General features: G+C 48.4%; 1 protein-coding gene across 4 annotated transcripts in view; it reads left to right on the top strand.

Moving 5' to 3' along the window:
• Ubr3 (Ubr3 ubiquitin ligase) overlaps positions 1–27,528 on the top strand; it is a 167,232-nt gene that overhangs the window by 102,326 nt on the left and 37,378 nt on the right. For all 4 annotated transcript variants that reach the window (XM_077698229.1, XM_077698228.1, XM_077698227.1 and 1 more), the window contains 3 exons: positions 3,142–3,521; positions 15,761–16,116; positions 22,136–22,224. In XM_077698229.1, coding sequence (XP_077554355.1) covers positions 3,142–3,521; positions 15,761–16,116; positions 22,136–22,224 — 825 coding nt within the window. The remainder of the gene's footprint in view (positions 1–3,141; positions 3,522–15,760; positions 16,117–22,135; positions 22,225–27,528) is intronic.

Here is a 27,528-nt window from a genome sequence, read left to right on the forward strand (position 1 = left end):
CTAGAGGTCTCACTGCGATCATTTAGTGATGTTTCTTGCCAGTGGCTTATTAGAGTTTGAGTTTGGGCTACTTGGTAGTGGTAATCTATAACTTCGTGTAGCGCCAAAAAAAAGAAAAAAAAACACTAAGTCAGTGGCACACAAACAAGATACAGCAAAACCTCGTTACAGGAGACACTCAAGGGACCGCGGAAACATGCCTCTTGTAACCAAGGTCTCTTGTATGCAATGTTGCTAACATGGTGAACATAGGAGAACCAACCAAACCGCCTTCATTCAGATGTCTCTTATAACCAAGTGTCTCTTGTAACAGTGTCTCTGGTAACCAGGTTTTACTGTACTGTGATGTCGCAGTGAACTCACCAGAAATTGGCTGGGGAGTTGCCACGGCTTCTTCTGCGTGCTTTAATACATACATTATTTGTTTGACATTTGCGATAACATTGGCGTTGCAGTCGACCATCGCTTCAACAGAATATTTCCAATTCCCCGTCAGCCAGCCATAGAAAGTCAATGAGACAAAGTCCGCACCACAACAAACCATTTGTTTGCCCTGCTTTCGCTTCAACGAAATTTTCGCTCGGTGAGGATAGGTTTGAACATTTGTGATAAAATGAGCAGCGCCAGCTATCCTGTAACTTTTTATACATTCAGAGTGCTTAGTTTCGCGGAAAACGTGCGCCATGCGCTCACACCACCCCCCATAATCAAAAACGTACTCGTAGATGGACGCCATTGCTTGCTGGTGATAACAATGTGGCTGACCATCTTTATGCGAGGCGCAGGTCCAGTTCGTCAAGCCGGAGCTACAGCCAATCCATATCCAGCAGCTATCTGAAAGTAATTGGCTCAGTAGATATGCCTTGTTGTACAGCAGTATGTTTGGTGACTGCATTTCTTCATCCCCCCTACCCCCCCCCCCCCCCCCCGTAACGCACTCTTTACGTGCCGGTAAAAAACAGATTACTGATGGCTATCCGAATAAACACTACATAATTGCACATCATTCCTTTTTCTAAACATTGCATTATGCAGTCAATGGGCGAATAAAATACGGAGCTATTTTTCTTGCCGTTCCATGGTGTGTTGGGGCAGATTACGCCTCAACGAATTTCCGCTATCGATGAAATTTTTCACACGTCCCATCAATTTAGTTGTAGCGGAATTCGACTTTATTGTTACCAGGACAAGGAATTTTTTTAAATGAACCGATGTTGCGTTTTGGCTTTGTGGCCCCTTTAATGATTGTGCAGTCACAGTCTTTGGTGGTCTCACGATAGTCCCAGTGTTGTCCCAGTGCTGTCACAGAAAAATAGGACAGTGGTGGCCTGCCTTGACGGTTCTTGAGAAAAATGGTGCGGCTTACACCGACCTAAAAGATGTGATGAGAGCACGTGACGAGACGAGAGGACGAGAGCGCGTGACTTACATATGGTGTGGGAAAATTTTGTACTGAATGGTAGATAGTGGCACAGTTTGTCCTAAATGCAAAAGTAGGAGGCGTGTGTGAATAGCGTTGTTGGCTTTCGAAGCGAATACGAGGCAAGTAATAGTTAACTTGAATAGTTTAGGGTCAATGCAGATACGAAAGCTGTAATTTCCAATTAGTTCATAGAAAAAAAAAAGCTTTGTTGAAAAGTGACACTCTTCTGTAAGTAAAACAAAGAAACCATGCTGTTGCTTCTATCTTTATTAATAGAGTGGAACCCCGAATATACGACTTTCTCGAGCACGTAAAAACATCGTATGACCGGGGTGTCATATGATTGGGGTGTGAGTAAATACCGCCTTAGTGCATGATCTGGCATGGCATGTTTGTGAAGTACGTATTTAAACTAACATATCTGCGGTGTAAGTTGCATCTTCGCATAATTTGCGAAAAATTACCTCTCGTGGTGTAATTTTCATGCACTTAATCATAAATTACTAAAAAGAAAGAAAAACTTTACTGCCGCGCTTTGTGCATTCTGAGGCAGTTTGCCAGCTGTCATCATGTGTGCGATGCGAGCTTGTAAGGTTGGCGCAAGTCATGCTAGAGCGTAGAAACGCGCTTCCTTTATTTGTGAGAACTTACCGTATAATGTGGAATATATACGTCGACCTCCTCACCTTGTAGCCGAAAAATGCTAAAAAGAAAATTCGGTACACAACATCGTTTTCTTGAGGCTATAACTTGTTTCGTCTCAGATTACTCGTTAGGGCTGTCCAAAATGTCGTCGAACGACTGCTCCTCGCTGGCTGTTGCCCACACAGCAAATCGTCCTCGATTCAGCCCAGGGAATTGCTTGTACAGCACTTGAACACTCACACGACCCTGTCATCGTGAAGCGAGCGCAAAGAATGGGACACTCGTGTACAGGCCATACTGAGAGCCAGTCTGTGCAGGCAGCCAGCAAGCATCTTGGAGTATCCATTCGTAGAGACGTCGCACGACGCTCACGGACAAAAGTCGCCACTTTGTACAGAAGCACAGGTGCACAGAGCAGCGCTCATGAAACAAGGTCTTCCGAGCAATGCATACCGAGAGCTGCCCCTTCAACTAACGTCAGTAACGCACACTTCTTTTGGTGGCACCGAACTGGCACAAGGCAGACACGTCGTGGAAAACTTTCAAATTTTTGTTTAAATGCTGCTGTGAACTGGCACCAAGGGCCTAAACTTATTTTGGGGAAAGAAGAAAATAGTACGCACACATTCACTGATAGCAAAAAAAGCAATTAAACAAAGATGGCGGTGCGTCCGATTGATGGTGGTGGCGATGGTGCCTTTGGGGTTTAGATGGGCTTGATGGGCTGCCCGGTTGCCAAAAAACGACTAGAATTATGCCAGTGACTGCTATATAGGTCGAGGGATATACCTGTCCGGCAAATTGTTCAGTAAAAATCTCAACCTATATTCCGCTTTATATGGTAATTAAGCAGCGAGTGCAAATGCAAAAACCGGCCGCCTTGTCCGGCCTCTTTCTGTTATTTTGATCTTAGCACCAAGTGTCAGTGGAGTTTGTTTTGGGCAAAAAGAAACAAAATTTAAGAGCTTATATCTTGTTCGAAAGAATATATCGAGCGTGTTTTTATGAGGGCATTTCCCGCTTTCTACAGGGCAACTTGTTTGTAATGAACCGGCGTGGCCGTCTTGTTGCAGGCCCCTCCGCCATGGCCGGAACCGTTGCTCCGTCTGCGACGAGCCTCGTTCCCTCCACCACCACCTCGAGGACGGACGTGGAGGGGGTTCCGGGGACGTCGTCTCAGGAGGGCACGTCAGGCGGCCGCAGTAGTGCCCTGGTGCCGGCACGGCCGAGGCACCCATCCCCGCCTTCCTCAGACGGGAGCAGCTCGAGTGTGGCCGAAGGCGCCCCCAGTGGGCCCCTGGTTCTGCTCGGGCGGGGGCTCGTCCCACTGAGTCAACAGCTACGCGCCCGAGGGCTGCCCCGGTGCAGGCTGGGGGGCCTTGGACGCAGCAGCCACCCACAGCTGCCACCGACGGCCCCGTGCGCCAGTCTGGCACCCAGCACCACCCTCAAGGTGAGATGGGACGAGACATCCGTTACAGCGGAAGGTTGGTCTAGTTGGTACCGGGGTAACTTGTCGATTTGATGTCGATTGCGGGGTTAAAAGGCGCCGAAGCTAGACTATGAGACGTGCCGTAGTGGAGGGCTTTAGGTTAATTTTGGCCACCTGGGGATCTTCAACATGCACCAAAATCTCGATATTCGGGCGTTTATCTTTTCGCCCCTATCTTAAAAGCAGCCTAAAAAAAATTTATCTTATCTTAAAAAAATTATCTTAAAAAAAAGCCACTCAGCCACCACAGTGGGCATGGGGATAACTTGCGCATACAGTAAAACCTCGTTATAACGAAGTTGAACGGGGGGTCGTAATGACTTCGTTATAACCAATAGTTCGTTATAGCCAATGTCCATTTGTACCGACAATTTTCAAACAAGAGAGGATGTACTCACCCCCGAAACTCACAACAGCGCGCCACGCGAAAAAAAAACGGCCGTCGCGCGGAGAAAATCAAGCGAAAAAATGAAGAGCAAGGAATCGCTACTTTATTTACGCCAAACGGCCCATCGACGCTCGATTGACAGGACGCGAGCTGGCGGCTCATTTAGCAGTGAAAAAGTCCGTGATGGACTTCTGCCGCGTCTTCTTTAAGCGAATGATGGCCTTCTCAGCTGCAGCCGCGATCTCGAGTCCGTCCTCGCCGTCATCGTGGGCGCCAAAGAAGCGGCGCAGCAGGTCTGCCGCATCCAGGGCTTGTGTGGACGTCGGTACGTCGGGTTCGCCACCACTGCACTCCGGGCCGTCGTCGACACATTCGTCGCTGTCGTCGTTAGGCGCCCCCGTCACTGAGCGCACAATTTCGGCCTCCGTAAGTTCCTCGGTCGTCACCGCGTCAGCATCGGCACTGACGTAGGTGCAGAATGTGTCGCAGTCGGGCACAACGCCGGCGTCAAGGAGAGCGTCCCATGACGCTAGGGCTTCGTCCCCCGCAGCCCCCTCAATGGCGGCAGCACCGAGATCCTCGTTGTTCTCGCCGCTGCTGACGCCAAAAGAGGCATGCCGGAAGCAGTTGGCGATCGTGCTTGCCGGTACAGACATCCAAGCAGCCTGCAGCATCTCGATCGCCATGTACAGGTCTATCTGGGTCTCGCGCTTCGTGCTCATATTGAACAGAATGCGGTCAATGACACGCTTGTGGTAGCCGGATTTGAAGGTCATGATAACCCCTTGGTCAAGGGGTTGCACAACCGCAGTGCAGTTTGGCGGCAAGAAGCACAGCTCGATGTTTTTTAGCACAACGGCAGTGTGGTGCGCCGAGCAGTTGTCCAGGACAAGGCAGATCTTTCGCTTCTGTCTGCCCAGCCTTTCGTCCCACTCCCGCAGCCATTGCGCGAAAACGTCTCGTGTCATCCAAGCCTTGCGGTTGGACACATAACTCACTTGTAGCTTCCGCTTACCTTTAAAGCATCGCGGTGATGCACTTTTGCCGACGACGAGGGCCGGCACCTTTTCAGTCCCATCCATGTTCGCACAGAGCAACACGGTCACGCGGACCTTGCTCTGTTTGCCGCCCTGGCAGCGTTCCCCTTTGAGGGCCAAGGTTTTTTGCGGCAGCATCTGATAAAACAGGGCGGTCTCGTCCGCGTTGAACAAGTCCTTGGGACTGTACTTCTCCAGCAACTGCCCAACGTTCGTTTCCACCCACAGCAGTGCAGCTTCGCGGTCGACGGACATCGCTTCCCCGCAGACGGCCCTGCCGACGATGTTGTGGCGCTCCTTAAAGCGCTGCAGCCAGCCCGCACTCGCCACAAAGTCGTCGTGCCCCATGATGCACGCAAAGTCCCTCCCTTTCCGCTGCAACAGTGCCCCACTCACTGGAATGCCGCTTGCTCTTGCGTCCAAAAACCACTTGAAGACCGCCTTCTCAACGGCTTCGAAGGCGGGGGCGCGCAGCTTCTTCCTGTCGCCTTTTACGCCACGTGCGACAGCACCGGCGACAGCTGCTTTGCTACTTAAAATCGTCGATAGCGTGCTCAACGCTATGCCGAAATCTTCGGCTACTTTTTTTTTCTTTACGCCGGACTCTACGGCTTTCAGCATAGCCGCCTTCTGTTCTATCGATATCGTCTTGCGCTTTCTTTTTGCGTCGTCCATCTCTTTTCTGGCGGCGGGAGCTCGAACGACCAAACAGAAAGAATAGCTGAGCGGCAACTCGACGGTCGACGTGCACGCAGAAAAGCAGCAACAAAGCCACAAAGCCGCGCAGCAGAAGAGGAGAAGAGTGGGGTGCGGGCGAGGCCACGAGAAAGGGATTTCCTCCGTGCCGGGGGTGCCGGGAGAGGCGCACCCTCGCGCGTGTTGCCAGGCGCTTGCAGCGCGCTGTAGTTGGCGGCCCTGCGGGCGCGAGTTTTGAATCACCGCATCAGTGATGCGACGTAACCGGTCACGCGCTATAAGAAATTGACCTGGCAGGTAGCGAAATAGTCCGTAGACATTCGTTGTGAAAAAAAAAAAGGTTCGTTATACCCATTGCGAGGAAATTTTAGCTTCGTTAAAACGAGGTTTTTAATACATGGGTATCTATGGGAATTTCAAGGGGAACTATGATTGCTTCGTTATATCCATTAGTTCGTTATATCCCGCTTCGTTATAACGAGGTTTAACTGTATTGCCAAATCTTAGGTTTGACGAAACGTAGTATGGTTGGGTAGAAGACTCATAGTTAAAAACATGGGATTGCCGACCAACAGGTTATTTAAAAAGGGTAAAAAAAATATGCTTCGGCTTCCGTACAACAAGAGTTTTCTACTCTATACATATTTCTCTACGTATACTTGGTAATGCAAATAAGACTACAACAAAGACGAGAACCCTGTGTTGTCCACATTCTTCTTCCGTGCTCTCGTCTCTTTTTGCGCTAGGAACTACGGTGTAGTCCACGTACAGTTAAACCTCGATGTAACGAACTTCAATGTAACGAAACCCTCGATGTAACGAACCACGGTATTTTTTGTAACTTCAGGTGTATGCACACCATGTATTTTCACCCTCTGTGTAACGAAGTCCCGTTTGCTGGAATTTCAATGTAACGAAGTTTCATGGAGAACGAGGCACGATATTTAAGTTGTATAAGTAGATTTTGGGAGACGCAAGCGCCGAAATGGGGTCCCAATAAAACGCGAACGGCGACACGGGTCGCCCAATGCCGCGGATGCAGCCAGCCACGGAGTCTTTGATTAAGTCCCTTGCCTACAAACTGCGTGGCGTGCATACACGGCTGGCGCACTGTTTCTGTCGGAGCTTAATCGTCTACGGCTTAATCGGCATCAGCGTGAACCGCACGCAGCGTTTTCTCCCTGCAAAAATGCAAAACGCGCCCCGCAAGCCACAGGCGCGCTGACGCAGCCGCGGAGACCACCCGCGCGATGCGGGTAGCCCCAGCGACCGCTTCTAACCTCTCGCTGAAACGCATATGAGAGGGGCGTGCGAGAAAAAAAGCGGATAATGTCGGCGAAATTTTCATTGTAAAACGTGACACGCGCCGCTTACGAAAGCGCCCATCAAATATCTTCCGCGGTGGTAAGCCTAACCGCCACTGGCGTTGCCGCCGCCGCCGCAAGCCGCCGCTTTGCACTTTGTTCGAGTTCGCTCATGCTTGTTGGGTTTCGTCGTCCCAGCAAACATTTGTGAATCTTTATGAGCCTTGCACGCGCGTCTTTTTTTTTTTTTTTCACACCGGCGTCCGCGATTGCGTGCCGGCGGCAGGAAGTGACTCGCGCTGCGCGCAGCAGTGGGAGGAGCCTGACCAGTTTCGCCAATGGGGAGGCGCGTACCCTATGGCGGGAGCTTCGAAGCGCTCGGGGATGCTGGCTGGCTAGACGATAAGGCCGCCGCGAAGGATATTTGATGGGCGCTCTCGTAAGCGGTGCGTATGACGTTTTACAGTGAAAATTTCGCCCACGTTATCCGCCTTTTTTCTCGCCTACCCCTCTCGTTTGCCCCTCGAGTTGCGTTTCAGCGAGCGGTTAGAATCGGTCGCTGGAGCTTCCCGCATCGCGCGGGTGGTCTCCGTGGCTGCGTCAGCGCGCCTGTGTTCTGCGGGGCGCGTTTTTTCGGGTTGAAAACGCTCCATGCGGATCACGCTGATGCCCGCGTAGGCAATTAAGCACCGATAGAAACAGAAACAGTGCGCCGGCCGTGTATGCGCGCCACATTTTCTTTTTCAGGAAACGCTTCACGGGATGAACACTTCATTATAACCGCGAATTTCAATGTAGCGAAATTTCAATGTAACGAAGTAAATTACGAATTTTACCGACTTCGTTACAACGAGGTTTAACTGTATAACAATGTCCAAGTGCCAGGAAAATTCCATCGTTACAACCTATAATTATTATAAGCGGGTTGCGAAATAAAAGACGAAACAGCTCAAAATATTTTATTTGCATGCTAGCATGGTCGTACTACTACCGTATTTATTCGAAAATAGGTCGAGCACGAATATAGATCGACCCCCTAAAAATTGAAGTCGCCGAAAAAAAAATAATATATTCGATTATAGGTCGACCCATACTTTTAAGAAAAAAACTTGAGGAAACTTTTAAAACTCCCATTTATTTACAACGCGGTCACTTCACTGGTCGGAGCCACACACTGCGTCGTCGTCGGAACTTGCGCCGCATGCGCCGCAGTTCATTACCCACCCCCGCCCCCGACTGGCTTTGAAGGCTGAACGGCCAATCCCGCCTCGCTGCGCTAACTGTGTAGTTTTGGTCCTTCGCAGGACACTCAGTGTCCTTTCGCACGCTCCTTTTCCATGTGCAGCCGGAGTTTTTTCTCGAGAGCATCGTGCCTCCCAATTGTAGGGCCACAAAACGCACGACGCAGTCCCCTACAAGCAAAAAGCTCGTCCCGCTGTTTCCGCCATCCCCTGATCAGCTTTTCATTAACGACTAACTCTCGCTGAGCGGCGCAGTTGTTCAAGTTCTCAGCAAACAGGATCACCCGCCGCTTAAAGTCCGACGTGACATCGCGAAATGCGCACGAGAAACACGTTGTATGCGCAAATCACAACGAAGCAAACACAAAGAAAGCGCATGAAACGGAGAACGGGAGATAGTAGAGACAGCGGAGACAGCGAGCGAAGCAGGCAACGCCGTTCCATTCACGAGGTGGCTACGCTAGGTGGCGAAAGTCACCTTTACCCAACGTTCTTAGACTACTCCTTTACCCCCACCTCGCGCTAGCCGCTACCGCGGCTCCGAAGACACCAAGCCAAGCCAATCTGGCTCTCTAGCCAGTACGTCAGCTCGCTCGTGTCCGGTTCGGCCGCAGGTAATGCGCGATAGCCGGCAGTGACTGTGGGTGGTTTTCTTACGCTGATTGTTTTGTTATTTTTTCCATTATTTTCTTGCCTGTCTTTGTTCTAGATGCTCCGCGCTGCCGCCTCAAATTGAGGAGCGCCGGGCGTGACGGAGAAACGGATTGCTCGGTGCGCTCGCCATTTTTGATCACGACGATAGGTCGAGGTTCTTCGGTCACGATTATAGGTCGACCCTCAATTTTTAAGCACATTTTCGGAAAAAAAAGGTCGACCTATATTCGAATACATACGGTACCCCTTTGCTGAAAAGAAGCCATAGTCGGTCAGCCTTGTTTGCGGCATGCTAAGCTGGCACGCATTTTTTTCAAGAGCATCTTTAAGTGCTTCACCTAGCTGAGCGAAAGGCCTTTGGCGGAAACGAAGTCCCGGAAGGACTGTATCACCCATTGGGCCTCCTGCAAAGACACTACCGGAGTAGGCTGCGTAACTGCATCGTCATGGTCATCATTGTCACCGCTGCCAGCAGCACGTATCCACACAGCAATCGCCTCTTCAGTGAGGCACTCGGACGTTTCCGAAACATTGGCCCTGACATGTTTTCCACGGAAAAATGGAGGTAGTTGAAGAGGCACTCAGTCAAATTCAAGCGCTGCACACGTAACACAACAAGCGAGCGTACGAGCGAGCGGTGCAAGGCTTGTGAGCAGCCATGGGGACGATGCCAAGGCACTGGCGCCTTGGCGTCGTCCCCATGGCTGCCAAGGGAAATGTGGAAGGAAAACTGCTCCCCTCTGCTTCTCGCTTCTTCGTAAGCAGCGCAATCGACTCGTTTTCTGAGGGGTGGAAAGGAAGCGCGGCGCATCAGAGCTCAAGGCACATGGGAGCTGGCGGTAGTTTACATTTTTGGTGCGCGCTGTAGCCGAATTTAATCGTTATATCCGATGTTGCGGCACTGGAGCATTGTAATAAGCGGTTTGCTTTACCATTGAAACCATACAAAAGTGGACGGTGCCATAGTTGTTCATCGTTATATCCGATGTATTGTTATGAACGGTATCGTTATAAGTGGACTCGACTGTATGCACAAGTTAGCTTAGACATTCCACTGCTCGTGTGTGCCGCAGGGTGGCTGTTTCAGGAAATTGTTACCATTTTTAGTGGTGCACTGTTTTTTGTTTTTCTGTGAACCCCCGGTGCAACGAATGCTATTTAAATTAAATTTCTGCTACAATGAAAAAGTTGTGATAAACATTTTAGAATGACGAACAGTGGCTTCTGGTGCTCTTTGCCCATCGCTGGCCTTATGCCAATAAAAAAGAGATACAGTCTGTTTGTTACAACTACCCTTCTTATCCGCAGGGGTGAGACAGCTGCGCATATTGCGCCTTTCTGATACAATTCCATGTTCCTGCGCCAAGCTGCTCCAAAAGCACGAAAATGGCGAAAATTGCGCCAAACTGCTCCAGAAGAGCCTCAACGGCACGGATTTTGATGCTCATGTCAGTTTCGGCGGGGACGAAAGCCTCCCGCATCCTGGTCACCGCTTTTATCATCGGTCAATCGCAAACACAGAAATGTCACAAATAGAAAGACTGAAACGAAGCAAGCGATAGCTTCTAAAAACTCGATTCGCTTTCCGTCGGGGTTCGCTGAAACGGCCTTCTTGATTACGCATCGCTGTGGCAACAAACATGGCCGCCGCCTGATCTGGCTGCTACCAACGCGCACAGTGCGTGTCGCCGATATTTTCCCTGGTTTATTTTACGCTATCAGCTGGGTTCCAGTCTATTCATTCTATCTGTTGTGGCTCTGAACAGTGACGTTAACGCGGGGATATGGTTTGAGGTTGGTGCCAGATTACGGGAAGTTGCGCGGCTCGCAAAAAAGTTCATTGAAATGTGAGGCCTACGACTTCGGCGTGGTTTGTCCTTGAGTGCGAAACGCGGTGCGCGCGTCTATAATCGGGTTCGTGAAGTGAATTTTTTGGCTGGTTGTGCTGTTGTAAAATGCTGAGGTGTTGCTTTGCTTCGAAGCGCGATCGTGAGCCTCGGGGATGGAACGGTCGACACGAAAGTTGCGGGCTTTGCTGCGGCGCCGCGATCTGTTCCGGCAGCGCCCAATAGCTGCAGGACTACACGGTTGCAAGAGCACGCGACTATAACACTTGATGTATGCAAAGTGAAATTTTATGCCAAAATCTAGGTGGCTAAACCATAACGCTACTCAAGTGACCATAGGGTTAACCTGCGCCCCGGGGACTGAAACGGGTAGGCTGGTTGGGCTATGCGATCGTTAGCTCGAAGCTGCTCAACTGTTGCCGTGACTACAGTCGTTTGTACAACGCAGCCTGGGATTACAAAAATAATAACTTTAGCATTAAAACAGCAAAAAAACGCCACAATTGCGGAGCCCTTAAATTTGATAAGAGTTTTAGCAGTCCGTCTGTTCCGTCGTGTACGTAGTTACCGTGCTCACCGGGACTCGTCTGGGCACTTGGTCATTCGTAGCCGTTGGGGGATTAGTTCCGCGGACCTGCCTTCGCCTTGTCCGCGCCTCCTTGCCCTTCCGCGCGCGCAGGCGCAGACCGGTCCCGTCAACCCGGTAGCAAACAGAACAGACGGACTGCTAAAACTCTCTAATGTTAGCGGCAGTTTTGTTGTCAGTGTTGCGTGCAGGCGCAACACAATATCACCAGTTAGGAAAAAGGTAGTGCAGTTAGTACGTTGTGATACTCTTAAAAACTCATTCAGGTAAGGCAGTTTGAGTGTTCTGTGTATTCAAAACTGATTGAAATGTGCACTTGACCCTGAAATTGCTGAAATAATGATTTTTTAAGCTCACAAGACGATGTATTAAATGTCCCTAACTGCTCCAAATCAAGATTCTTCTGCTCCAAAATCGAAATTTTGCTGCTCCAAAAACTGCTCCCAAATCTGTTTGGGCTGTCTCACCCTTGTATCCGGAAAAAAAAAAAAAAAAAAGTCTGCTGTATTTGAAGCATCCGAACAGCGAGGGTGGGGGGGTGAAGAGTATGAGTATAAAGTGGGAACTGCGACCACTACTACTTCGTGTAGTGCTGCAGACAATTTATTCTTTCTGCATGCCTGCAGCATCTCTGCACATGCAGCGTTCTAGGGGTGGAACAGGGGTGGAACAGCTGCACCATTTGCACCATTGAGCGCCTAACTTGTTACCTGCACCATCCTGCACTGAACCGCCCCTGTTGTGCCAAACTTGTTTATTAGCGCCCTCCTACACCGCAGTACGTGAATTGAGCCGCAAGATACAACCGCCATAAAGCCCAGTGCCCGAAAACCTGGCTGGAACATCGTATTTTCGGTTCCATCAAGGCTATGAGCGGCTATGGAACTTGGCTGTGGGTTAGCCGTAAGGCCACAGCACTACGCGCCGGCTGTTTGAGTTTCTGTGTTGCATTTGCACAGTTGTGTTTGCTGGTGTGAGCCGCTGTGCCGCAATCAGTGGCAAATGACCAAAAGTAAAATGTTTTTTTGCCTCATCGCAAACAGGTAATATAATATCTACATGAAAAGTTGTACAGTCGAACCTCGATATAACGAAGCAGTACTTTCCGGAAAAAACTTCGTTTGATCGCGAACTTCGTTGCATCGAGATTTTTGCCTTTCACTGACACAAATGATGTCCTCATGAAGATATTGATTTTAAAAAATTATTTTAGACGAAACTATAACAAACCGACCAGCGAGTGTTGTATAGTGAAGTTATTTGGAAATCTTGACTGATGGTTCGAGGTAAAAGATGCCGCGAAACGCGCACCATGCTAGAGTGACTACCCCGGGGCGGGCGCATTCTGATTCACCAAATACGAAAACGAAACTCGGTGAAACTCAGCGGCAGTCCTCTAATGCGTCAAGCAACACTGGGACCGGTCACGTGCTATTGCGGACTGATGGGAACGGGACGCGGGGGTGCCCACAAAATGGTGGAACTCAGTTTGTCAGCGCTGAAGCTTTGTCCGGTACCGATTTACCGCCCGAGTGTGCGCGCTCGGGCGGTAAATCGGTACAGGCCGTCGACTACCTGATTACCGCTGGGTCGCTTAATGCGCTGCTCTAGCTCTGTAGTACAAGTGCAGTGCTTATTATTATTGCGTGATGTCTGACACTTTACCAAAAGTTACGCCTGAAGTAGTGCCGACGCTTACCCTGCCAAGTGCTGTCGCGGTGTAAGAGAAGCCTTGCAGTTGTTAATTCTCGAAATAAAAAAAAAGCTGTGTTCCAGGAGCAACCTGGTCGAAATATCTGGTAAGTTTCTGCGAGCTCTTGTTGAAAGGCTGATCGTTACTGGTGCAATCGTTAAAAGCTCAACTTATCAACTGTACTTCAAGGAACTATGCTGAACTACAAATTTTTCCCCCGTTGTTTATTAAAAGGTAACGAAGTCTCACTGCAGCTTTTGGAATCTCGTGTAACACTCGTCGGTAGTGAAGCAATGCCAAACATGGCACCTGCGAAACCAAATAGGATTGGAAGCAGTGGGGAGGCCAGTCGTGCATCATGTGTCCGCACTTGCACGGGACCGGTCGCAATGAGATGGGTGTGAATTATTTCGAGCGTTATTTACAAATGATGTAGTGGGATCTGCCGAAATTTGATTTCTGTGCTCGCAGAAACTTCGTTGCATCGAAACTGTGCCTTAAAACTACTTCGTTAAATCGAGGGTAAAAACACATGCACCTTAATAGCAACAAGAAACTGAAACATAAAAAGTTCGTTGCATCGCGAACTTCGTTATATCGAGGTTCGTTATATCGAGGTTAGACTGTAGTTTATTGGAGGTGAACATCAATTTAGTTGCCCATTTTTGGGCGATCCTAGCTTTGCTGCCTGCAACTTTCCGTTTCTGCATGTATTGAACTAACAGGGTCTTGGACGCTTTTCCCTCACTTGTTAATTCGGTGCACTTTTGTTTTGAGGTAATTACTCATTTTTGCCGGTGGACTTTAAGCGGAGATAAATTTGAAACTTGAAATGAACTCTTTGTGAAACGGAGGGGAAGGTTTGTAGCCTTTTGCCTTCTCTCCATTATTCTGTATTCAGAAATGAACAAATAAACTTCAATTTTAATTCAAGTTTGGGGTTAGCGTTACCTAGTGGAGGATTGTCCCACATTGATTGTGCCTGCTCACGCACTCTAGTTTCGTAGTCTACACACCGTAAGCTCGTCGACTCTAGTCAACCCCGTGACGGGCAAGGACAAAGCTGTGTTCAGCTTCTCACGCTCTAAAACCGCTGTTCGATAGAAAAAAATGCAAGCAAACACCTTGTTTTACAGCATGCCGCCATGAGTTCACATAAACACTGCCTTTTATCGGACACGAAGCAAGGCCTCTTATGTGATCTCTTTCGACTATCCGCGTGAGGTTTGGCCTTTGAACGGTATAGTAATGCAACGCACTCACTGGGGCCGACAGTAGATGACTGCATATTGTAAACCTCTAGATATAGTACAAGAACTGCGTTCCTAGTTCAGAGTAGGTTTTAGTGCATGGTAGATCGCCTGAGATAGCAGCCGGATAACAGGTATACTCGGCAGAGGACTTTCACAGTGGCATGTAGGGAGATTAGGGAGGCACCAAAATGCTGTGAAATGGTGTTACATCTCCTCCAAATGGCAATTCTGGCTGCTCCAAACCTGCTCCAAAAATGTCTCTCTGGCTGCTCCGAGCCTGCTACAAAAGGCACTTTTGCCTGCTCCCAGGACTGCTCCCAAACCCATGGACCCTGTTCCACCCCTGCTGCATTCAGTTGCTGACATGCTCTACTGCTTCACAGTCGCATTGTATGTCTTTTGTACTACTTCACTTTAATTAGTTTTAACTTTCATTCATTCAAAAAGAGGTAGCATCCCCTTGGAGTTCAAATTTAACAAGCTTTTACTATATTACGTAACAGACTGCATGATGAGGGCAGACTTGATCTCCGGGTGCACCGCTTATTGTTTTTAAAGCACTGTTCTTCAATCTCACCAGAGTCACGTTTTTCAGCTGCATCCTTGTTTTTGATGGTCGAGTTGACCGCCTGCTTAGACAGGCCAGTTCTTCTGGCAATGTCTGCTGGTTTTTTGCTTTGTTTGGCGTTATTAGTTACGCTTAGTTTATCCGCCTTTGAAATCTGCTACCCTGCTGCTGGTCGAACTCAAAAGAAAATGGCCTCCGGCACTGGCTTGGCTCAGCTGTGCCAGTGACCCATTCCATGCTGACAGTGTGGGCAGACATGGCAGTTTCGTTGCTAAAATAAAAATTGAAAAGGCCTACTTTTTGTTCGTCCCGTGGAAGTCCACTATCAACAATCAGTCGAAACAATTTTTTTCCTCAACATTTCGTTTGTTGTGGGTGACAGTCTGCTTTAGCCGCATCCATTATGAGCAGTATGGATTCCATTTAAAATGCGTTGGGGACCAAACAAGCCAACAGAAACAGTCCATTGTAACCGAAAGTTCGTTGTTGCCGGATCTGCTGGTACAAATATAGACGGTACAGCAGAATCGACAGTTGGGCTAATTGGTTTTTGTACATCGTTACACAGTGCTTGAAGACAACAATAGAAGACAATAAGCGCGGTTGTATTAACCCTTTTTGTGTCGTCCTTATCTTCAAGCACTGTTTAATGATGTAAAATGCGATACTGCTTAGTACCAGCCGTCTATGCCTTTTAGCGTTGCAAGTTTTGTTATTTTGGTCTTGCTGTCTGCTTTGTTCTTTACCCTTCCTAGATAATGTGGTGTTAGGCACCATCCCTAAGAAATGGCACATCTTGTAAAAATTTTGGTGAAGTCTGGTAGAGACCTTGTAATGTATACATGTATTTGTACAGGGAGTAGTTAGTAGGACGCTTGGGTTGGCCTGTGTGCTCGTACAGCTGTCGTAATCTGCAACACCTGTTCTCTACAGGCGCTTCCCCCTCCGTCGAACCATCCCCGTCGGGCGGCCGAGGTGAACGAGAGCCTGGTGTCGGTGCTGCTGCAACTGCACGCCAAGCTGTCCGGCCGGCCAGATTCATACCGGCCGCCGGACGAGAAAGCCGCGCCGGAGGAGGGGAGCGACAGTCGTCTGGGTGCGGGCCCCCACTTCGTGGGCCTCGTTCTGGACAAGCTGGTGCGGCTGACGTGCCGGCCGGACACGGGCCGCCCCTCACCCGTGGAGGAGCAGCGGCAAAAGCTCTGGCCCCTGCAGCCGGCCGACGGGGCCAGCTCCGACAGGCCCAGCACGTCAGGCGCGGCGCGGGAGGCCTCTGACCGCGAGGAGAGGTGCGTGTGGTTTTGACCTTGGGTGATGATGCATGTGTGCTTCTAATGGAAAAGCACGGAATGGCCCGTTCTGAATGCAAAAGAGCCAACCTTGGCATCTGTAACAGCGAAACGGCTCCTGGACTTTGTGTGTTTGAAGCGTTCCATAGTGTAAAGCGTTCCATAGCACACAATTGAGGACTTGAGGAGAGGTGCGTGTAGTCTCGTCCCTCGTGACGTGCATGTGCGCTTTTTGCACGAAGGCATAAATGGCCCTTCAATTACGCAAGAAAAAAAAAAAAGAGTGCTGGCGTTCGTAACTGCGAAGTGGTTTATGGACGATGTGCCCTTGAAGCGTTCCTTGGCGTGGGGCATTCCATAGTGCGCACTAGCTAGGCAGTAGTGAAAGATGGTCGTCCGTACCAGTGCACCACAGAAGTAGCAAGGGAGTGGCAGTACACAGCGAACTGAGGAAACAGACAGGTAGCAAAACCCACTGTCAGTATTAGGCAGCAGGGACAAGCAGTGGTGCAATGTGTAGGAGACTGATCAAAGCCATTTGAAAGTGTAAGGCAGAAGTAGGTTGCAGAGCAGCAAATTGTCTGAAGCATCTAGATGACGAAGCCCTTTGAGAATGCAAGGTGGAAGCAAAGCATCGTGGTGTTCGATTAGACGTTGAAGGTTTCTTATTCCGAACCATTAAAAAGTGGTTAGGTGTCGTCGGACTTTTTTTGTAGCGTCGAACTTGAGTTAGGCTGCACCTCCAGTGCTTTGGTGGGTGTGACTGATTCAGCTCCATCTGTACTTGTCTGAAAAGTTGGTGCATCGGAACGGCATGGCCTGGTACAGGAATTGCGAGAGGAGGCTTTTTCTGCAATATCTACAGGCAGTCTGGAGGTCCTGTGAATAACCCTGCATTAATGCCATAGTTACTCTCATAATGAAAGCACTTTTTTTTACCCCGGAAATCAACGCATATTCAGGGGGCATTCGTTATGCAATGTAAGCGCTTGCACAACAGTCTAGGTCACTTGTAGCAATATTTAAGTGCTAAGGAAATTTCATCGATATACCCGATAATTGTTATAAGCAAGGTCCGGCAAAATAAAGACAAAACAGAGATCAAAACATTTTATTCGCATGCACGCAAGGTCGTACTGCTACTTATTTGCTGTAAAGAAGCCGTAGTCAGTCGGCTTTGCTTGCTGCATGGAAAGCTGGTGCGCATTTTTTTTTAAGAGCATCTATAGGTGCTCCACCTAGTTGAGCAAAAGGCCCTTGGCAGAAGCTTAGTCCCTGAGGGACTGTATCATGCGTTGGGCCTTTTGCGAGGACCCTGCCTGAGTAGGCTGCTCAACCGCGTTCCGAGTGTCACCGTCAGTGCTGTCCACAGCACGTATCCGCGCAACAACCACCTCTTCAGTGAGGCACTCGGAAGTTTACAAAAAATTGGCCCTGACGTCCGTTCTGTGGAAAAATGGAGGCATTTGAAGAGGCACCCAGTCGAATTTAAAGCGGTGCATACGTGACACAAGAGGCGAACGTAGGCAAACGCGCGAGCGAGCGGCACGAGTTCGTCAGCGGGTGTAGGGACGACGCCAAAGTGGCGGCGCCGGGAGGGGTGTTTGTTAGGAAAACTGCTCCCCTCCTTCTCTCTCCTCGTAAGCAGTGCAGTCACGTCGTTTTCTGAGGAATGGAAAGGATATGAGGCGCATCGTGGCCCGAGCCAGCAGAAACTCAAGGTACGCGCTGTAATCGGATTCAATCGTTATATTTGATGTCGCAGCACTGGAGCATTGTAATGAGCGGTTTAATTTACGGTGCAACGCATACAAAGATGCCATAGTTGTTCATTGTTATATCTGATACATTGTTATACACAGTATCATTATAAGTTGACTCGACTGTATTTCTTTTCCGCTGCCATTTCAGCTTGCATGCGGTGAAAGGCACTTTTCTAACTTGCAGTAGAAAGTCCCCCTTTCCTTCTTACGGACGTCTTTAATGTTCAGCAGACAACCACCGATTCTCGTCTTTCGTACAGTCCCCGTTCTATGTATCCCCTTATCAGCCAGTCGTCAGGAGACTGTGCGAGGTGAAAAAGTTGTCAGGGTAGACTTTGTGCTGTATAGTGGCGGACAGAACAGATACCGTATTGCAAACAGCCCTGAATCAGAGAGGTGTCTTCTCATCCTTCTTATTGCTCCCGCTACATATTTCTATCGGATAAAGGTGCTCGTTTTTCGTATGTTGTAGCCAGTCTATGTTTTATTGCCAAATGGAGCAGGTTTACCGTGAACGACCGTTTTGCACGCGTAGTTGCCACAATATGACACCACTGAATCGTTAATGCTGCGGCGTTCATGGAACGATCAAAACTGATGGAAACAGTTGGAGATCTAATTGTAAAATGACTATATCTTTTGACTATATCTTTGCCCATCATTTCACCTGCTTTCAACCAAGTCTTGCTTGCAACATAAAAAAAATATATAAATTTTCGGCTGGTGAAACCTATTGGGGGCTATCACTGTTGTTTCTAAAGGCACAAAATGCTCCTTCCACGTGCCAGGTGGGTTTGAGATACAGTTGAACCTCGTTATAAGAGACATGGATCTAAGAGACAAATGGGTATGAGACACTATTCAGCCACATGGTTGGCTGCCCTATCTTTCTCATTAAATTGACCTCTTTTATAACGGACATTGGATGTAGAAGACAGTTGGTTATGAAGGACAAGTCATCCTTGAGCTCTAATCAGTAATCTCGCTTGTAACAGACATTTTTACTTCAGATGCAGTGCCGTCAGTCGCTAATTGCAGTTGCTTCCATTGTGGAAGCACAGGTGGACGACAGACGCCTGCAGTCGCTATTTATTAAAATTTCAGCAAACACAAAGTGATTCAGTCAGCTATGAAATGACGATGAGAAGCCCTGCCAATGGAAATGCAATTTACAGAAGCGGTTGAAACTTACTGCCATCCATTGGAGCATGACCGCACATGCGGGCTGTCCCACTCGCGGAGCTCCCAATCAAGAAGCATCACAGATGTTGAGTCCTGCAAGTGTAATGAATAGCCTGAGCACACAGCGGAAGAGGCTGTGCACTCTGCCTATTCATCATTCTTGTGAACTCAACATCTACGATTCATCTTCCACAAACAGTGAAAGGGAAAAAAGCTTGTAGAATTGGTTGTTAAAAACAGTGTAAATACAGTCATGAAGCAAACAAAGATTCAGAACTGTTTCATAAATTCTGGAAGCCAAACATAAATTAGAATGAATCTTTTGCAACATGCTTTAGCATGCTTTTGAGCTTATTTTACGGTGCCCATATTGAACTAGGGTCCGATTAGTAAGTGAAAACATAGTTCCCTGCTTATAGGAGACATCTCGTATAAGAGACAGAAGCTGCTCCCCAGTACATGTCTCTTATAAAGGGGTTCAACTGTACTCCCCCCCCCAAAAAAAAAGCTAGTGTTCAAGTTTCTGCCAAGCACCACCTACAGGTTGCTACTAACAAGCCAAAAAGAAGAAGAAAAAAGAAAACAGAAACTGCGGGTGCCTGTCCACGCCACTGTGAAACGCCAATGTTCCAAAAAAGGAACATTCCCATAAAACTCTCGGAACTGAAAGTTAGAGTGTATTTATGTATTAGTTTTTAATTTTTCTGTCGTGCAATTTGGAACTGTTTGGTGATACAGTGGAATCTCGGTGATACGAATTCGGTTGATACGAATTTCGTTGTGATACGAATTTTCAAAATTCCCCGGCCAAAATGCATTGTACGCAATGTAAAAAAATTCGGATGATCCGTTCGCATTTATCACCCGGTGCGGGTGATACGAACACGCGAGCCGCGAGCAGATGACTGCGGCGTGGACGGGAGGCGGGAGTGTTTGTGCGGCCGTGTGGCCTTGGTCGCACGCAGTCACAAAATCATTAAGCGTGAACTGCATGGAGCGTTTTCTGCTCACGAAAACGCGCCGCGCACGCCACAGGCGCGCTGACGCCACCGCGAATACCACCCGCATGCGGCGCGCGGCGCGGTAAGCCGCGGCAACATGGCGGCGTCAACGGCCGCGAAGTAGGGCGGGTGGCTCGACCGACCGCTTCTGACCGCTCTTTAAAGAACAAACGAAGTTGCTTATGAAGTAAGGGAGCTGATGAGTCCGAAAAGGACACTGTAAAGCATCGTCCGCGCGGCTAGGGAAAGCGCCTATTAAATATCCGCCACCGTGGTAAGCCTAAACATCTCCGGCGGAGCCAGCGGGCTGTCCGGAGCACTTTCAAACTGCCGCCATGAAGAGCGTGCCTCCCCGTTGGCGCAAGTCGGCAGGCTCCTCCCACTGCCGCGCGCGTCGCGCGTCATTTTACGAGCGAGGTAAAATCTGGCGTGGGGGCGAAATCGTCGACGCGGGCGTCAAAAGAACGCGCGCGCAAACGCCGACGCGCCCGAATGGCATGCGGTTCAGGCTTGAGTTCGTGTGCGCGCGTCGCGTCGGCGATGAGCGCGCGTTCTTTTGACGCCCGCGCTGACGATTCAGCCCGGCACCCAGGCGCCAGCCTCTGCCTCGGTTACCGCTAACTGCATTGGGAGGAGCCTCACGACTTGCGCCAATAGGGAGACGCGCGCCTCATTGTGATTGCGGCAATTTCGGAGCGCTAGCAGCAGCTGGCTGGGCCACCTCCGCGGTGGATATTTGGCGTAGATGACATTTTATAGTGCTTCTCCCATACTGTCAGCTCCTTTCCCGCATGAGCAATTTAATTTACACATTGAGCTCCGTTTTAACAAAAGGTTAGAAGCGGTTGCTGAAGCTACCTGCACCTCTTCGCGGCAAGAGCCGACGCCATATTGCCGCCGCCTGTCGCATGCGCAGCACATTTCCATTTTTTCTCGTTTTCTGATGATACGAATTTTCGGGTGATACGAATATTTTTGCCGCCCCTTGAGATTCGTATGACCGAGATTCCACTGTATTTTATTTCTGCTTTGCGTATCGCAAAATTTCTTTTTCCTGTAAAATAATGCAACAAATGCGTGGCAGCGAAGGAAGGCAAAATGTGTTCTCTTGCAAATATTTTTCTAGAGCTTCTAAATGAGTTAATAAAACAATTAAAATTGCTATATTTCCCTCAAGAATTTGTGTATGCGAAAGCAAAAACGAAAACAATGTGGTGCTATATTGGAAAAAAAAACAAAAAAACAAATCCGGTTCGATATGTTACAATCTTGGAACATTGGCGACTAAACAATGATTCTTTCATTCTGTATGATTTTTGCGGGGGTGAAGAAAAAGGAGCTGTACAGACTCAGTCTGCAGTGGTGCTTTGTGTGGGGGTCTTTGCACCGTTCTTGTACAACCTCTGTTTAAGTGTTAAGTGGAGGAAAGGTGGAGTCTTCTTTGGGCTTTGAGACTGGGCTGTGTGGAGTGCTTTTCACAGAGTGTACCTCCATGTCAATAGCTTGCTGTTGGGAGACCTGGTGGGAAAAAAATGGCAGCATCTCCACTCTGTGGATGATGGCGAGGGTGCGGAGTACGGGGACTCGAAATGACATCCAAGTTGTGCCTCGAGTGACTTCCGATATGCGCCCCGACCGTCATTCGATTTGAGCCATGAGTTGAACCTTGATTATTCCCTAATTGAAACTGCAACTCAGGGCTCAAATCGAATTTCTCTTGATTCTCGCTTGATGGTGGTGTGCGCACGGATGGACGGGGACGGACACTGGGTGGTCTTAAGGTACTCCGCACTGTTACAGGCGAGGGAGTAAGCCGTTTGAGTCTCGGGTACTAACTCACGGTCATAGCCGAATGGGTGAGACGACTGACACTAACTCTGTCTGGTCTACCAGGCACAGGCTCGAATCCTGCCGGTGCCTGTGTGATTTTTCGGGATTGTAAATGCTATGCGCACAGACGCGGACGGACATTGTGCGGTCCTAAGGCACTCCGCACCTAAAAAACGAAGGGTCTCTCTCTGTCCACTGTTGGGTCTTCTGAGTGAGCCGGGTGTGTGTATGGCTGCCTTGCAGGAGGCGTCGGGCCAAGGAGCGCCAGATGAAGCTCATGGCCGAGTTTGCCAACCGGCAGAAGTCTTTCCTCAAGAAGGCCATGGAGATCGGTGAGCGGGGGGGGGAGGGGATTAAGGGGGACACTGCTCTTAAAACAGCTTTCTCCTTTAATTGTTAAGTAAACTCTGTGAAACTTGTCAGGCTTGCTGCTTTTTTCCCCACTGATTTTAAATAGGCCGTTATTTTATGAGTAAGCCAATTAGTTACCGAGATAATTAGACATAATTAGTCATTTTCAGAGGAACAATAGACAAGACAGTGTCGGTCATAAAACTGTAATCTTTATTTATTTTTCAATACTACAAACCCTGGAGAGTGCATTAAGAGACTCAGGTTTTTGATGCACCACTTCGAACTAATTTTACAGCTCATTAAACATCGGTGGCACCATTGGCAAGGAACCATTTCGAATGCCCATTTCAAACACCAAAGTTTAATGAGCTGTAAAATTAGTTCCAAGCGGTGCTTAAAAAAAACAGTTCTCGTATTGCACTCACCAGCATTTATAGTATTGGAAAATATAAAGACTGCAGTTTTATGGCTAAGACTGATTTGTGTATTGTTCCTCCAAAAATGATCAATTATCTAATTATCTTGGTAACTATTTGACTTAAGCAAAAAATAATGACATATTTGAAATCAGTGGAAAAAATTCAGCAGGGCTGACAAGTTTCAGTTTATTTCGCAATTAAAAGAAATTCTTTTAACCCTTTGAGGGTTGAATTTTTTCACCAAATGCGACCCCCCAGGGTCGATTTTTGTTATTGCTGATTGAAATTCTTCGAATGATGCTATTTCGAGAAAAAATTATTGTAATTTTTTTAGGGTGACCATAAATTGACAAAAAAATCGTTTGTGTTGTCTACACATGTGGTTTATTCATGAGTAACACAAGAAAAATTCTAATAAAAACGAGACAGTAACAAGCCGGCACCTTTTGAGTGAATCAATCAGATAGACATCAGTTTTGCGGGCGCAAAAAGCGGGAAGCGCCAGGAGGACAATACCGAAACAGGCCGCTGCGCGCGCGCGGCCCAATGCTTGAGCAATAGACGGGCACACCGCTCCTATAGCCGGTATTCAACGGCGCAGAATGCATGCAGGCAACCAAGTGTGCGCCGCCATATCTGTGGCCAAGTGTCTGTTGCTAGGTGATGTTGTGCGCACGGCCCGCAGATCAGGCACCCCTCTTCTCCATGCAACCGTGTGAGTGCACCCATGGCCGGGCTAGAGCAGTGGCGTGCACGCATTGGTGGCGGAACTTTACGTCGAGACGGGGCTGCATTGTTCTTGCCGCCGCCGCCGCCTTCGCTGCGAAGGCCGTATCAACACAGCGCGCACCGCCGCTCTAGCCCGGCCGTGGTGTGCCGTCACTCGTTACGTCGGGCTCCGCGGGGTGGCGGTACTTGTCCATGCTAAGCACGATTGTGAAACACATGACTGTTTCACGTTACAAACTATACCTCATCGAACGCACAGTATTCCCTCGAGTTCAATGTGAGTGGATTAATAACATCTCTGTTGACACCACCGTTTAGAATCGGATTGGAACGGAGCAGATGACGCACGCCGGTGTTTTTTTTTTCTTCGGTGTGCGGGCGCAGTGGCCCAAGCCGCGCCGTGTCCTTGGCGCATCGGCCATTTCTGCGGCCGTTTCCAGTGTTGCCAGGCGAAGAAATTGACCGCTAAACTTTTCAACGAATAGCACCTATAAAAAACAAAAAAAAAAAGGGGAGAAAAGAGCCTCATCAGTTTCGCAGGTGTTCTTGGTCTGTGGCAGGCGCAAGAAGCAAGAGGCGCCCGGTGGCCGATACCCAGCGCGCCCCCTCGTTACCGGATGCGCAAACGATAGCTGGCGCGCCGCCGAAGTAAAAAATAAAAAAATAAAAAGAAGAGCTATCGATGCAAGAACATTATTTGACGTATTTCTGCAGTGTGGCAGCACATCCCAAGCAAGAGAAGTTGGTGAAAAAGGCGCGCTTTTTAAAGATACAAGCGATGACGTGCATATACGTTATTGACCATTTTGAAGGTGTTTGCAGAGGACGTATATGTACGTCCGTGGCCCTGAAAGGGTGAAGAGCCATGTCCCCGTGGAAAAGAATTGTATTACCCCTTTTTACCAACTAAACATGTCCGATCGTTGCCATCATTTCTAGGCTTGTGTGAATATTCGAGCGCTTCGAATATTCAAACGAATATCCAAACTGCGTTCAAGTACTATCAGGAATTTCGGTTTCGTTAGGCAAGCCGCAGTGGCATTGACATCAGGCCTACAGCTTGACTAGATTTGGAGCCAATACAAGCTAAGCCACATTCAGAGCGTTGTCGTAGCCATCTTACGCCCGCAAATTCGTCAACAGAGTCAAGGCTCCCGTTTCATTGTTTCAAAGAATGAAACTAATGATACAATTTGGCTACCGCGTGGCACGCGTGCAGTGAGCAGGTGTTGATTATACAATTTGGCTACCGCGTGGCACGCGTGCAGTGAGCAGGTGTTGATTGCTCACCGCACTTGAACTTCAGTGGACACCAGTTGCTTCAATCAGTCAAGTGACATGGCCAATCCATCGACGGGTGCCAGCCCGATATAGAACTTTTTTATGAAGGTCCTGCCAGGCCCGCAAGCTCAGTGTCTCAGTGCAGAAAGCTCAGTGACACCTGACAGCTATTCGAATTCGCTTTGAAAGTATTCGACCCCAAAGAGTATTCGCTTCGAATTCGCTTTGAACTAAAATATTACTGTTTGCACAAGCCTAATCATTTTTCATCGTCCTTTTTTATCAACATCTTCACTCACTTCCTTGGCCTCGTGGTAATTAAGTTTCATCAGGGGATCTGCTGGCCACCTGTTGGTGGGCTGTATACGGGAATGCATGCAGGTCTGTGCCCCGAATTGACAACAGCTGTTGGGAGGGGTACTTGTGGCGTGGAAGGCTATGTGTAAACAGTGTGAGCTCTGGGTAAATGGGCGCACAAGATAGGCGCACCACCCCCCAGTGCAATATTTTGTGACCCCGACATTTCCTTGTTATATATTTTTCCTACCTCCTCTTTTTGTGCGTGATATTCATTCATTCGCGTTTATTGTGTGCCCGATAAAACACCTAACATACAGTCGGCGTTGTTAAAGTAATGCGCTCATGTTAAGGCAGCACTTCTTTAAGGGGGGACGTGGCTTTCAAAATCAACTTTTTTATTTCTTTGTGGATTTTGATGAAAATTGGCACAGCAACTGGAAATGCTTCTGTGATAACACCATAAAAATTTGAAGTTAATATTTTGATAACTTTTTTATGTATGAAATTTTCTTTCTGTTCCGCTTGTACCGAGCTTGAGCGGCTTATAACACACGATAGAAAACTTGTTCGAAGTGCTTTGCATTCTCAAATGAATGGACGAGGTCGTGACAGTTTTAGAATTTTTTTTTTACAACACAATGTTTTTTAGTTTTCATTTTTTTAGAGGTTAATGTGCAACAGGCATGTCAACTGTGAACGATTATTTGAATAAAAAAATCACAAAAAACAAATCTGGAAAACTAAAAGTGTCACGACCTGAACAGTTCATCAAGGAATGTAATGCAAGAAACGGAATCAAAATAGACCCAGCAGTCACGAAGAAATCCCTGGGACAAGCGACACAGGTGGCAAAAAAAAATGTTTTGAGAAAACGGCTTCCGAAGTTGCAACATAGGTTTCACATATCAAAAGTCGTCACGGTTGTAGCCTTTCATGTCCTTTTGAACATGGGGCTTCTGGAAGGCCTTGCCTTGAAATTGGAGTGCCTTTTCAGCCTTTCTCTTTCCAGAAAACATCATTTTCAGCTCCTCCGTGAAGAGTACATACCCCCCTTTGCAAACCAAACGGAGGGGAGATGGGTTTCAATGGGCTTTCAATGCAAAGTAGGTTCGTTGGTTGGCTGTATCGCACTGGACAACCTCCTTTTGCAGTGTTGTCACCATGGCAACAAGTTAAGCATTTTTTTAACTTAAATTTGAACATTTTTGGCTTTTTTTTCATGTTTTATCTTGCCTGGCACAGCAACTTAGTACTCATAGTGCAGGTGTTCATTGCCAAAAGTTTGCATACCACAAGGTTGAAAATGAGCTACTTTGAAGCTTGGTAGAGTATTCTGCATAACTCCCAACTTCAATGCAAGAGCATATTTTTTTTTACCACTTTTGACATTCAAGGCATCCAATATTCCTCGCAGCACAGCCAGTATGCCCTGAGCAATGGTATCAATAATTTCCCTAAAAAAATCACTGTTAAATGCTGCCACAGTAACGTACATTTTTAACGCAGAGAGCATATTTTATTCCTATATTACTAACTCAAACCTGTTTGCATGAAAATTACAAGTGCACGGGAAACATTGCGCAAGAAAGGCGATATGGCTCGCGCGCATCGCAGCGCACGCTTACCGCGACATATCGAGCTTTGATTATACCTGATATGGCTGGTCAGGTCGCTTTTAAGATTAAAACTAACGTCGCAGGCATTAATTACAACTACTGGCGTTCAATCGTAACTGGTTGCCCAGTCATGTGATGCTCCAATGCGCGTCGGCTATGCCGTGCGCGCCGCAGCGTTTGACGCGTCGACCGTTTCTTTCTCAAGGCTAGCGAGCCCACAGTCAAAACACAGCACTAACTAAGCGTGTAAACATCGCAAATCCGACTAAAAGTTCACTTCACGAACCGCTATCGCAAGCGCGCACACCGCGTCACCCTCCGGGGTCTGGCGACGGTAGAGTCACGCGCACCACGAAGCGTTCGATGACCTCCGCCTTTCGAGCCACACAACTTCCCGTAATCTGGCTCGTTATCTCTGGCATTCCCATCGCGATAACGTCCGTGTTGAATACCACAGATTGAACAGAAACTCGGCCGAGCGAAGCGGCGAAAATGAACTCAATCCGCTCGCTACGCAGCTCAGGCGGCCGCCATCTTGCGTTGCGCCCGCGACATCCAATCAGGAGGGTCGACGTTCTGCGCCCCGACCGGAGGACCAATAGCGCTTCAGCATTTATTTCTAGCTTCGTTTGTGCGTCGTTTCTTTTCTGCCGTTTGTGCGTTTGTGAATGAACGAAGATAAAAGAGACGAGCGGAACCGGAAAAACGATCGCTCGGCCGATCTAACCATATCAAAATGGCCGCGCCCGGTGGCACCGTTGCGGAGATAGAGCGCTCCGAAAATTGCCGTTTTTTCGCCCTTTTGCGCTGATAGTTTGTCACCGCGCCTGACAAAAGTATTTTTTTATGCCACTTTGCGACGCTTTTTAGCGTAAAAACTTTGCAGACGCACAGAATAGGAAACATAGAAGCCGAATATGCGGGTTTCAAAAAAACG

The sequence above is a fragment of the Haemaphysalis longicornis genome, unplaced genomic scaffold (genome assembly GCF_048455015.1).
Source record: "Haemaphysalis longicornis isolate Haplotype H1 unplaced genomic scaffold, Haemaphysalis longicornis Haplotype H1 scaffold_2, whole genome shotgun sequence".
Taxonomy (NCBI): Eukaryota; Metazoa; Arthropoda; class Arachnida; order Ixodida; family Ixodidae; genus Haemaphysalis; species Haemaphysalis longicornis.